Genomic DNA, 13,367 nt, shown 5'->3' with positions numbered 1-13,367 from the left:
AGGTTGAAGACCCCTGTGTTAAAGTGCTCATGTGGCCCATAGTCGCTTCTTTTGGGCTGGTTTTCCTAGACCTGGTTGCTTGTTTCTCTCACAGAATCTGGCAACACTGGCGGTTGTACGTGAACGTATTACGTAAGAAGAAAAATAGAGAAGGCGTGCGCGTAACCCGGATTCAAGATTAACAACAAGGATTGAACGGTGACGTCACATCTGTAATGTGGAAGTGCTTGATAAAAACGTCTCCATAAGAAATTAAAACGTCTGAAAACAAGTAGCCTACTGTACTCCACTACAGCTCAGAGTCAAATATTATACTTTTACTCCACTCGAATTATTTGAAAACTTTAGTTACTAACTTTGTAGATTTTGATTACAAAATATACATTATAACCACTTCAGTTCAACCCTATTTAAACTGATTATTTGAAAAAAGCCGACCTACAAGAAATGCGATGCACTGTGAGCTTGTAAATCTGCTATTTTCAAAAGAGTTTTATACATTTGAAAACTTAAACTTGTGAAATGGGACATATTCTGCATAATAAGTACTTTCTACTTTGAGTACATTTTGATACCAATACTTTTGCACTTTTAATCAAGTACATTTTGAATACCGAACTTGTACTTGTAACCGAGTATTTCTACATTGCAGTATTGATACTTTTACTCAAGTAAAACATTATAGTACTTCTTCCATCACTGAAAACAAGTATTATTATTCTACCCTTTCCTGTATTGTTGTATGATTATAATTGCATGCACATAAACATGTGCGTGTATTTACATAACGATATGCAAATATATTACAGATGACATTCATAGGCCTATATTTGCATTTAATGAAATGTATTTGAATGATATGCAAATGTATGTACAAATATATGCACATGTAATGATATGCAAATAGACAGGCCTATGTAATTATATGTAGTGACATACAAATGCGCAAGTAATGCATTTAATGATATACACATGTTTATTTGTATGTGGTTATTTGAGCACAAATTGTGTCACCATAGGTACTCTAGTCTGGACGACTAGACCCACCTCAGTGACCCCACCTACTGGTATTTATAAACACATACATGCACACAGACGTTCCTCAATAGTTTAACCTGCTACTAAACTATTTGATCCCAGACTAATCTTCTATGGCGGGAAGATTAGTCTGGGATCAAATAGTTTAGTCAATAGATCAATTTGTTTAGTAGCAATGGTTCTCAAACCTTTTCATCTCAAGGATCCCCAAATTAATATGTATTTACTATTTGGCTGTGGATCTCCATCTAGAAAGTGCCAGGGAACTTGTGTTGGAATTTGTGTTGCCAGGGGACCACCATACAAGATTTGTGTTGTTAATATGTTTTAAAAAAAGATTTCCACTGTAAATAGCAAAACTTGCAAAAGTGGTTAAACAGATGTTGATGCTATATTAACTAACTTGCTGGGGACCACCTGAAAATAGATTTATTATTATTATTGTTTATTTCTTTTTTGGTCAAAACAAAGTAAATGAAGCAAATGCTCATCCTTATTGTCAATGCACAAAAACAGTTCCCATGGATGAAATTGCATTTCAGCAGCATTAGAGTAAAAGGCATGGTCACAGAAAACAGTTAGTTTGAACTGTAATTGGCTGAAAAACTACAAATATAGAAACGTGACTATAGGATGTTGCAAATGTAGGGTCACGTGATTAAGAGGACATTGATGACTGATTGAAGTCAGGGGATCACTCACTTAGACTATGTTGACACCATTACTTTCGTAGCTTTTTTTCTGCTGACCGACTCACTCAGTTGAATGTTTCTGGCTGTAGCTGCCACTGACAATGCCTGGTGGTAGAACTATGGTGACGGTCCCTCTGCATTGTTCTCAACATTTGTACAGCAATACCCATTGCTGTAGAGGTGGGAAAAGAGTGTGTGAGAGCATGTCAATTTATTTTACAGGCCACAGAGAATGATGAATCCATATATTCTCAGCAACTGCGAAGTATTTGAATGTCAGTTGACCGGTTGTTCCCTGCCTTGAGTTCATCATAAACATACATTTTAAAAATACCCCTGTGACATTCAAGGCAAAACATCCACCCTAAAAAAAAATTAAAAAAAAAACAAACACTAGCACTGCCAAAAATGATACGCCACACCACTGAAAAAGATGTGTGTTTAATCATGTGGAAGTTCCAAATGATTCACAGCAAGGAAACTGAACATTTTTAAGTCACATTTCAGGAGCCTGTGGGAACAACAGTCACTCCCCTTGTAACATACCATTAAGACAGCTAAAGGTTCCTTTCATTAGATGCCCATGTCCAAGTTTCAGAGTATGGACATGTTGAACAGAGGATCGGAGATACAGTACACCACAACATCCTGAGTGTAAACACTCATGATTTGATGGATTTGTACGACTTGTGGGTTACATGGAAAAATGGATAGAAGGCATTCCAATTAAATCACCAGCACCTGATATGCTGCATTTCTCAGATGTGTTTCACGTTGATTCTATTTCAGCTTCTGAGGTGTTCAAGGGGAAGCAGCAAGGGGTATGTTTTGTGCAATCACAGTTGCTGTTTGAACAATTAAAAATAACAATAGATCTTTAATGTGTGTATGGAATTGAGGTGCATCCTATAAAATCTTTAACTAGTTTAGTCCATTAGTCAGATTGCAAGCCTGATGATAAGCCAGGCATCTGGCTCACAAATAACTCAATTTGGCATGCAAGCACAGGTCTCCCAAATACAGGACAGAAGTTTAAAAAACTAATTATGGATTCATGTTGAATGACAGAATTATGTTGATGTTTCTGACTCTAACACAGTGGGACCAGTGCTGGCTTCTGGACATTACATTTTATGGTGCCATGCGTGTTCTGCATCACCTCGAACAAAAAGGCTTTATTAGTTGAGCCTGCCGCTTTGCAAAGCTATTTGCAAAGCTATTGTCTGTCATCAGAAGGTGCTGAAAAAAAAAACCTGGCTCAACTATGCACACCTATATGGGAAATAAACCTTTCACCAGGGAGATGGCCATTCATTTGCAAATGCCTTAGCACAGTAGTGGTTCTAAAACATTTTCATGTCAAGGACGCCCAAATTTATATTTATTTGGCCGCAGGCCCCCATTTGAAAAGATTTTGTGCCTGGAGAGTCAAATAGCCAAAACATTTAATAGGGCTTACATGTTTAAAGTGTTCCCTATTTTTGCTGGGGACGCACAGGAACCCCTCAAGCTCCCCTGGGGGTCTCCAGACACCACTTTGAGAACTAGTGCCATAGCATAGGGGTTTAGTAACTACAAGTCTGTGAAAACTACCAAGTCTCTGGTGGGAGAGGTACACTCACGATCAAAATGTGATATCTGCGAATAGTGCATGATAAACATTATGATCAATCATTCATTCCATGTTCTCATCCAACTGGCTGCTTGAATATACAATTTCTGGTGAACGAGGTACTGGATTATTTTCCAACGAAATGCCTGTTCTCTTAGTCATGTTTACCCCTGCACTGAATGAACTGTAAGCCCTTAAACTAGTACCGTCTCTGACACAATCCTTGTTGATACCACTGAGATAAAAGACTGGGATTTAATCTATCCTTCATTTGACAGAATTAGCAATTACATTGTTATATACGTTTAGGGGTCTTGTGAATGTTACTTGAGCCATTAATGCAGACTGTTGGACAAAAGGGACCACATGGTCATATAAACCATAACCAAAAAAAAAAAAACTTTAAAATATTTTACAACAACAAACAAAAGTATATTATTGTTAAATTAGTTTGGGTGGTATGAAGTCCAATATCTAAGGGGAATAAATGACAGCAATATGGGAAATCAATGTCTTTTCACATTTCCAGCAAGGCCTGAAAACATATCTTATCTCCCAACATTTACTGCAGAAAAAGTGCCACTCATCATGTTATGAAATGTCTCTATTGCACTGTAGGGTGGTCACAAAATAATCCCCAATTAACAAACCCCCAACTCTTGTTTACAATTTAAAAACCATAACAATCAAAAGCACTAATTCTGTTATTTTGCTCAACATACAGGTTTGTACTTTAATCAAGCACACTAGTATTTTAAATAAACTGTAAAACCTTTGTTTGACTGTGCAGTACTTGATCCAGTGAAGTGTTTGTATGCGTTGGGACATATTTCCAGTGCAGGTTTAAGAGCCTACCGGGACAGTAGTAACATATAGGCTACAAGTTCACAATTATAATGATTTTATGGATCGATTATGCAGTTCCTCAAACCGAAAGCAAAATGAAAATAATCTCTAAAGTGACATGAAAAAGGGCCCCTCGGTACAGACAGGCAAAGTGAATGAAAGCAGTGAAACAGTGAATTAGGGAGAGCGGTAATAGAAATCGCTGGTCGCCACGACAGAGAGGGCACTTCTTGGGCGTTAGTTCTCTGTCTGTTGATGGTGCCCTTTTTGAGATTTGTATGTTCTGGTATTAGCCCATTCATTCTTCAGGGAACCATCCTGGGGTTCCCCTGCCCTGTTCACCATTTATTTTGCGGATCTGCACTGAGCAGTGGAAGATGGCAGCTTAGTTGGCTGGGAGTGTCAGTGTTCAAACTGTTCCATATTATGTGTCCTGCCTGGCTCCAAGCTCCTCCCACGTCAGCCCTGCAGCCCATTGACAGCCACACCCCTTCATGGAGTTCGCCGATAAGCACATGCTCAAAAATATCACAGTCTGAGTCCCTTTTTCACGAGTCACAGAACCCATTCTTGAATCTCCTGCGTACCAAATCTAGAACTGAATCCCAGTACTTCTTATACAAAAAATAATAATACCACAAGTACTGTTAATTTTGACGCCCTCCACTGAAGGCACACAGTCCTACAGAAGTGCAGATATATAATGTGTTTAAGCACAGAGAGGGGGACATGGGCTGTCTCCCAGCTGTCCCTTCCTCTGGCAGGACAAAGTGTGATAGGGTGGGCAGAAGGAGGGGGCTGGGCTGGCTGGCTGGCTGGACTCAGCTGGCTGCAGCGCGGGCCATCAGGTCCTCCAGGGCCTTGTCCTGGTCATTGTTGTGGACCATCAGCACTTCCTTGATGGCTTCTCGCTCAAAGCCCATTTCACCGAACCTCGACATGAGCTCAAGGAACTCCAAGGCCTGGAGAGAATGAATAAAATACTAAATAAGTAAGAGTTGTGATACACCAATTCAAAGGATTTCAACTGGTGCACAAAAATACCAGATAATATAACTACTGAAATGTCTATATACTGTATCATTTAATTTCAAAGTCCTTGCACTACCTGGGGTCTAGGTACAGTATGACTAAACAGTAGCAACCAAGTCTTTTTCACATGAAAGCAGACACTTTCAGTTTTAAGTTTGTGTATATCTTTTTTAGATTTCTTTTTATTCATTCTTTTTTTTTTGTCGTCTTTGTCTCGGCCAAAGTCGAAGTGGACAAACCTTTTCCTCTGAGCACTGGTACATCTCCAGACACTCCTCAACAGCACTGGAATCAAAGCCCCGCTCACACAGACGACTGTGGACAAATAGATAGTCCAGCACCTGGGACACAGCATGCATGCAGGTTAACCACGTGTCACAACAGAACACCACACCATGTTGTTATGCAAGCTTAAAAACAGATAGGCTGTGTGAGATAAAGTATTTGACTTGTAAAAGGTGTTTTATGGCGTGGCTCTAAGGGGCTAGCCATGTATAAGCGGGTATGTGTCAGTTTGTGTGCGAGTCCGTCTGTCCATCTGGAGATAAACTCACAAACCACTGGACCACTCAGCTCTAAATTACTTGTGCACCCTGCAAGCACAGCAGACCAAATTAGTACCTCCACGCATTTTAAGGACACATGTTTTATATTGGTTTGAAATATTTAACGAGACATTTGGATCGTAGATACGTCCTAGAGATAAGTGACATCACACACTGCTCCACATGGAAGCCATGCCGTTACCAGACCCAAGTATTGTTTTATGAGATAACTCATAACATTTATAAGCTGATAACATGTACATAGAATGTGCATGATGTCAATACAGAAAATGTGCATGATGTCAATATTCAAAGTTACTGTGTCATTGTGAATGGCATTGGTCTTAAATTGTCTTTGCCTGAAGTCTTGTGATCTTGCTGGATAACTAATGTTCATAACTTAAAACCAGCATTCAGGTAAACCTTGACTAACATTTAAATAGCATTTGACATGAACATGTCCCCACCAGAGCATGTCTGTCGGCTAGTTTGCCATAATCAGAATCAATGGTTTGCTTTATTTCACATCTACAAAGTCATTATGATTATATGAACTTACCTGTACACCTGACATGGTTATAACCATATGGTCATAGTTGTACAGATAAGACTTTGGTCAATTACCATACTCAGTCGACAGTTAAAACTGCAGTGCATGCAGTACATTTATTGAATTTTACTTGGGCTGGGATTACGATACAATATTACTTCATCAGTTTTCACTGAACTTTGTCACAGCAGCCCCAAATGCAACACATAATACACACAGTTAACATGACTTTTTTTTTGCTTTTGTGCCCTATACGCAGAAAGGATAATTTAAACACACATATATTATAGCTTAATTATTGGCAACAAGATTGTTAGGACTCCAGATTTCGGTGCCGTGGAATGAGAGGCCGTCCCACCTGCTCCACATTCTGCCCTTGTCTCTGCATGGCCCGAAGGACACCCTCATACGAATAGCCCATGGCCACAATGGTGTCCACACACTGGCGCTCGCTGGGGGTCAGACTGAGCAAAGCATCGCCACATGGAAGACCAGCAGGGCCTGGGTTGGTCTGGGGTTTTAAAAGAATCATCCATGAGTAGAAAACAAGCTCACTGCAGGCCAATGTATACACTGTAACCAAAGATTAACCACTTAAACCCTATATACTATTACTTTGTTGTAAGACAAATGGCAAAAATAGCAGATCTACAAACTCACAATGTGCCACAAGCTTATAGATCTGCTATTTTAGCATTTATTTACAAAAATATATGAAATAAATGTTTGAGAGAAAAAAAGAACAATCGAGCTGTTATTTTTTAAGCATGACCGGAGATCTGAAGACTCAAAGCACCTGGCACATATCAATCAGTCTGTGATGCTAGATTTTTTGCTGTATCCAACATTGCAGCCATGTAAACAAACATACAATGTCTTTTTTTTTAAACATTTGAAGCGAGAAATAGATAATGCAGTAAACTAATATTGATTCTATTTAATCAACACTTCCCGTTGTTTTCCGAGCCGACCGCGTTGTACTGGATGCACCAGGCATAAATTAATGGACAACTTTCATTAGGGTAAGCAATGAAATCCTTCTAAAATGTATTCGTTTTGTTGTTACTTTTGGGTCAATTTGAATGTATTCATTTAAGTAGCCGTGTAATAAGCGGGATAATCAATGGGGATCTAATCATTATTGAGAAATAAAAACCTTCAGGCTGTCTAATCACCCTGTCAGGGTTTAGTTCTCAATAATGACCTGCTCCCCATTTATTATGCCTTGCATAAAATCCCATCTGTGAGACATGTGGTACACGCTCACCTGCTTTTGTGCTCCATTCTTGATGTGGCTAGGTGGATCCGGAGCAACAATGACCTGGGTCTTGGGCAGGGCTGGTGGGCTGTTGTTTGGTAGGTTTCGTCGCTGGGTAGGGACAGGAACTGGGAGTGGGCTGTACCCTAAAGGGGCAGGGTCACAGTCGCCGGGATCCGACAGCTTGGGAAAGGTCAGAGAGCGGATATTGCAAGGCCGATCGTCTGTCTCCAGCCCCGCCCTGTCCATGTCCAGCAAGGCAACAAGCCCATTGGGTTTGTGGGTGAAGCCTGGTTTGGCTGGAAGGCTGGTGTTGGTGCTGGGAGGAGAAGGGCTGTCACGTGAAGTTGGCCCAACCTGGATGGCTTCAGGTGGAGACACAGCAGGAGGAGGCTGGGGTGGCAGCTGCGGTGGACTTATGAGGATGCAGCGGAGCTCCTCCCTATCGTCTAGAGTCTTGAGCTCCAGCTTGTCGAACGGGTCCTCCTCCCGCTCGAAGTCGGCCAGGTTGAGGCTGTGCAACTCGGGAGTGCTGGGTTGCGCGTTCCTGGGGCCAAGGCTTGGGGCGGGCAGGGGAGTGAGAATGGCATTATGGTCCATTACGAGTCCCGCGAGAACGGGGTTCATCGCCGGGGGTGGGGGGTCGTGGTCCTCTGCAGCAGGCTGTGTTCTCTTCCCTCCACCGCTTTCTGTGTCCTGGGCCAGACACTCCCTGTTCTCTGCCTCCTGTCTGGCTGCTGCCTCTTCTGCTCTGGTCTCTGCTGCCCTGGCGTGTGCCAGCTCCATGCCCCAGCGCACACTTCGCCTCTCCAGAGAGAAGTCATACTGTAGAGTGGATAAATCATTACACATAATAACCCAGTCATTCAGGTCAATCATTTTTTATCTACGCCAGGCCGAAGTGTTTTGTAATTTTATACGCTGGCAGAATACACTTTGTTTGCGTTTCTTTGTGTGCTATAAGTGTGACTTTGAGATCTGTTTCACAATGCAGTTTGCCATGCAGTACAAGTCAATGGGGAGCATATTTTAGATAATCCGTTTTTAATCTACAGAGCAACTATTGAAAATATCTTGCCAATATTTGGAGTTACATCATGGCAAGGTAACAACCCCAACCTCTACCAAAGTTATTTGTGTTTCAAGCTAATTTCTTTTAATTGCTAAACAAACTATCAATATTATGTAAAATACTCAAAAGTACTCAGTCATGAACCACTTAAGCCCTATTTTCTTTTACTTTGTCAAACGATGAATAGCGAAAATAGCAGATCTACAAGCTTGTAGATCCATTATTTTTGAAAACTGTGTGAAACATTTCATCCATGTTATGCCAGGTTGAAACTGTTTAAAGACAGGTAAGTGCACCTTTGGGGCGTGGTTCATGTCAAGTAGTTAGTCAAACAATCCAAACTTTGGGACAGGTACGCCTGCACCTGGCATCCCATGACATGATGGTGCGTGATGCTGCAGTATCATCCTGATCCTGCAGTTCATGCAGACATTGACTAGTATCATACTCCAGTCCAGACACTAACCTGCATGCCAGCAAGCACAGAGTCACAGTCTGGTAAGCAGAAGCCCACGGGCAATCCCACTTTAGCTGGGCAGTGGAATTTGTCACTGATCTTGAAGGGAACTTCATCAAGGTAGCTGATGGGTCCTGTGAGGTAAAACACATGGTAATGGTAAAGTTGGGCGGGGGTGGGGGGCAAAAACGTTGTAGTATTGTTTCAACAAATGTTAGAAGAATGAAAGTTATCAAGCCATATCAGTATTAGCAGAAATTGTAAGTTGGCGTAAATCAGAGAGGAAAGTAAAAGGCAGGCATTCACCATTGCTGTGGGTATCTGATCCAGACTTCCTCGCAGCCATTTAGAGACGCTGAAAATATAATGACATACAGTCACATTGGTGGACATACAGTACGTGTTTGTGTACATTGCAAAACACCATCGCAGTGATATTTCGCTCCAAAATGTCAATGTTATATCTAAATATGTATGTATAAGTAAACAATGAACAACAGAAAGGTTTTTGACATCACACTGCAGAATTTTCACTTCTTAAAAATAAAATCTCTCTCTCATTTAGGAATTCTAAAAATATTGGCGAGCATTTAGACAGGCAAAATAATGTATCAAATAAGTCTTCATGCCACCTAACGTTAAACTCAGAGACAGAGAAGGACTGTCAGAATGAATCTGCCAATGCCATATTACTTAAAACCTCCCCCAATGAAAACAGCATGAGGTGCAACAATTCTATGTCACAGGGCAAGATTAAGAACTTTAGAAGGAGATGATTCGGTGTTTACTTCTTGACATGGCATCTTGTGACAAACAGATCCATAACAGTGGAAGCATTCTTTGTGGTCAACTCATATCATATGAAGACCGATAGTATACTTTGTCACAGAGTCATGTAGATTATAAAGGGATAAATTTGCCTTTTCTTTTACTTCTTCTTCTTCATGCCATTAGCTTTGGTCATTAACACCAGTTTGAAGCAACTAAGGTGTAATTATCTGGTTATTTCATCACACCATCTCAAGGTACTGGGCATACAATACAGAGACACCACTGTTCCTAAATGGTTTGCATTTCATTCCACAGGGGCCAACACAACCATTGGGTCAGAGTTAGCTATAGCTACAGCATATATTTACCATATTTATCTTAACTCTCTCAGCCACACATCCCAGCCAGAGCCCTGTGGTCGGCTGACCAGTCGCTCCTGGCTGAGCCAAGAACTAAATACAAGCCTTTGTTGTGGCCAGCCCCAACATTTGGAACACCCTGCCGCTTCACAGTCGCTCTGCTCAGTCCTTGGAGGTTTTTAAATGTTTACTAAAGACTAATTTTTTCTCCCTCGCCTTTACTGTATACTCTTGATATGCTGCTGTATACTTCAATATGCTGTTTTTATATTCCTGTTGTGTCGTGTTTTATTTGTGCGATTCATTTTTCTCTCCACTTTTTGTTTAATTTTTTTCTCCAGTTCTTGTTTGTTTGCTTTTTCATTTGTTCTTGTGCAGCACTTTGGTTTGTTGGTCGTTGTAAATTTAATCAAATCTCTGGTTTGTGCCTGCATGTAGTTTCGTGTACACTAGGAAAACAACTGCCACTGTGGCTCATTTGTCTCACACAATATTCAAATCAACATCAGGCCCATAGCTACTGTATACTCTGCAAATACATAATCCCACAGTATGAGGAATGTTTGTGTAAAGAAATTGAGTGATTCATGGAAATTACCAACCATTTCCAGCATCACTCACAGATAAATCACTTTACACAGAGAATCATACATGTCTCTGCATCAAGTTGTGTTACTATTCCATCATGGAATGAAGGGCTGTCCACTCCACACCAAGATGGTGACCATATTATGATGCGAGCATCCACCCACACTGATGATAAACTATAATGTTCTGTAAACAAACATGTTTAACTTGAGTAATGTATTGAATGTGACACTCTGTACATTTGGATGTATTGTGATTGGTCAGTGTTTATGTCAGTGTTTATGTCATTCATAAAATCACTTTGAAAGCAATCTACTCTGAAAGTGATCCCATCATCATTTTTTAACAATATATTTATAGTTTTAATTATGGTTACCATTTTTTATGAGGACGGCCCTTGGTTAACATGCAGTGAAACACATTGTGTAACCCATTGTTAGATCTTGCAGTACATGCTTTCATAACCAAAAGCAACTACTATAAGGCTCTATGACAAGCTCAAAATGTAACTATGCAGTTTACGAAGTATGGCCGGTTAAATAAATGTGTTGTGTAGTGAATATGAGAACACTGAGAATGACTGAGATGATGAAGAATGAATGTGATGACACAGAGATGATGAAGTGAATGTGATAACACTGAGATGATGAAGTGAATGTGATGACACTGAGATGATGAAGTGAATGTGATAACACTGAGATGATGAAGTGAATGTGATAACACTGAGATGATGAAGTGAATGTGATAACACAGAGATGATGAAGTGAATGTGATAACACAGAGATGATGAAGTGAATGTGATGATAACACTAACAGTCAAGATACTCATCTCTCCCCTGGTGGGACATGTGAGCCACACTTATTTGCATTGTGTCAAACTGGGACACACCCTGACTAAACAAATAATGGATCTATGGGGCAAATATCGTTATTTAATGAACACATGTACTTCATTTATCTTTAAGTCTACTGGCTGATCAATGTGCTCACGTAAGCCACACATGCAAAGCTGCTATACGTCACAGTAACAAATAATACAGTCAGATCCATAACTTCAGACAGTCCACACACCCGTATCTTAATTAATGTTGACTAGTTAAAACTCGAAGATCACGATCACGGATCATCGCACAGCAGGAATGTGTGCAAGTCAATCAGCAACTAGCTAAACAAGTATGATAAGCTAGCATTGTAGCTTGGATATCAATATGAAGCGATTCGACACCGAAAAGAGCACGTCTACAAGCTGCACACGCTTGTGGATGTAGCTTGTAGTTGTAGATCTAGCTTGTGGATCTAGGTTAAAATATGACGTTGTTAAACTGCTCTGTTTGACAAGCGACACCGTGGTACTACGGGTCATAGATGAGGCTGTTTTAGCTGTGCTGCCTGCCACCGCCCCTGTTAAAAATCAACCTGAGTGAACGTCTGATGACATTAAGAGCCTCTATTTACCTGAACCTGCTCCGTCTTTATGCTGCAGAAATTCTGTTGACGTCTCGTCCGGATGACACCCTTGCTAAAACAACTGCTTTCCAAATGTGTTTTATTTGTGTCGAAATCTCTTTCCTGCTTCATCGTGCGACGCCATCTTGATTTGTGTGAAAAACCTCTTTCCCAGTTCCTGTCTGACGTCACCTTCTCGTTTGAATGACGCCTACTGTTGAGTTCATTTTAGTCTACGCTGTTGAGTCTCAATGGGATCCATTTTCTCTGCAGGTTTTACATCCGGTCTGGGGCGGATCAGGAAACAGTTTGCGTGAGTGCATGTTGCAGCGTGTAAATGACCGGATACAGTAGGGGGACTCTTGCCGGGATCTGTGTGTGTGTGTGTGTGTGTGTGTGTGTGTATATATATATATATATATATATATATATATATATATATATATATATATATATATATATATATATATATATATATATATATATATATATATATATATATATATATGTGTGTATATATATATTAGCAATCAATAATTTATTTGAAATAGCTCACATTAAGACAATTCTCAAGGATCTTGGATTCTATTATGTTGAGAGAACATATACATGTTGAGAAACAAGCAATGCACTATTGCAGTGGCTTGTATGTCTTTTTGCCATAATGACAGAGTGAACCAAGATAATGTAATCCAGAAGGACTTTAACCAAATTATTCTGCTTCGTTACAGTAAGGACCTGGTGGAGGAGGGTTCCTCCTCGGCGCTCATGGCTGGCAGTATGGTCAACACTACTGTACTAGTGGCCACTGAGCAGTTCTATTGTTACAGCTGACATCACTGTTCATTCAAAACTGCCCTAAAGAAACACCTTCAGGAGGCTGCAATTCGAAAATGGCCCCTGTCAAATCCTAACCTAATGCCCCCCTCCTCGAACTTTTTCCTTTTTTTTCTCACTTTCTCTTGTAGATTGATTGATTGATTGATGTAGTTTATTTAGTAAGACATGATAATAGTACATGACAGTACATAACAGTACATGGAAGTACAAATTCACAATACAAGGTCTACTAAACTGGAACTCTCATTAAGCACTAAGCTT

The 13,367-nt window shown here is 40.3% G+C and overlaps 1 protein-coding gene across 1 annotated transcript; it reads right to left on the bottom strand.

Moving 5' to 3' along the window:
• Positions 1–2,159: 2,159 nt before the first annotated feature.
• Positions 2,160–12,416, bottom strand: ubap1 (ubiquitin associated protein 1). Its single transcript, XM_080424135.1, has 7 exons — positions 12,276–12,416; positions 9,409–9,457; positions 9,112–9,236; positions 7,583–8,398; positions 6,674–6,826; positions 5,460–5,561; positions 2,160–5,150 (listed from the first exon to the last, which is right to left on the bottom strand). Exons 2-7 carry the CDS (start codon positions 9,446–9,448, stop codon positions 5,010–5,012), a joined length of 1,377 nt encoding a protein of 458 aa, XP_080280261.1. The 5' UTR covers positions 9,449–9,457; positions 12,276–12,416; the 3' UTR covers positions 2,160–5,009.
• Between the last annotated feature and the right edge of the window lie 951 nt (positions 12,417–13,367).

This window comes from Gymnoscopelus braueri (assembly GCF_963280865.1).
Source record: "Gymnoscopelus braueri genome assembly, chromosome: 3".
In the NCBI taxonomy this organism is placed as follows: Eukaryota; Metazoa; Chordata; class Actinopteri; order Myctophiformes; family Myctophidae; genus Gymnoscopelus; species Gymnoscopelus braueri.
Note: the sequence above shows the minus strand (reverse complement) of the source record. Positions and strands in the feature narration are given on the sequence as shown.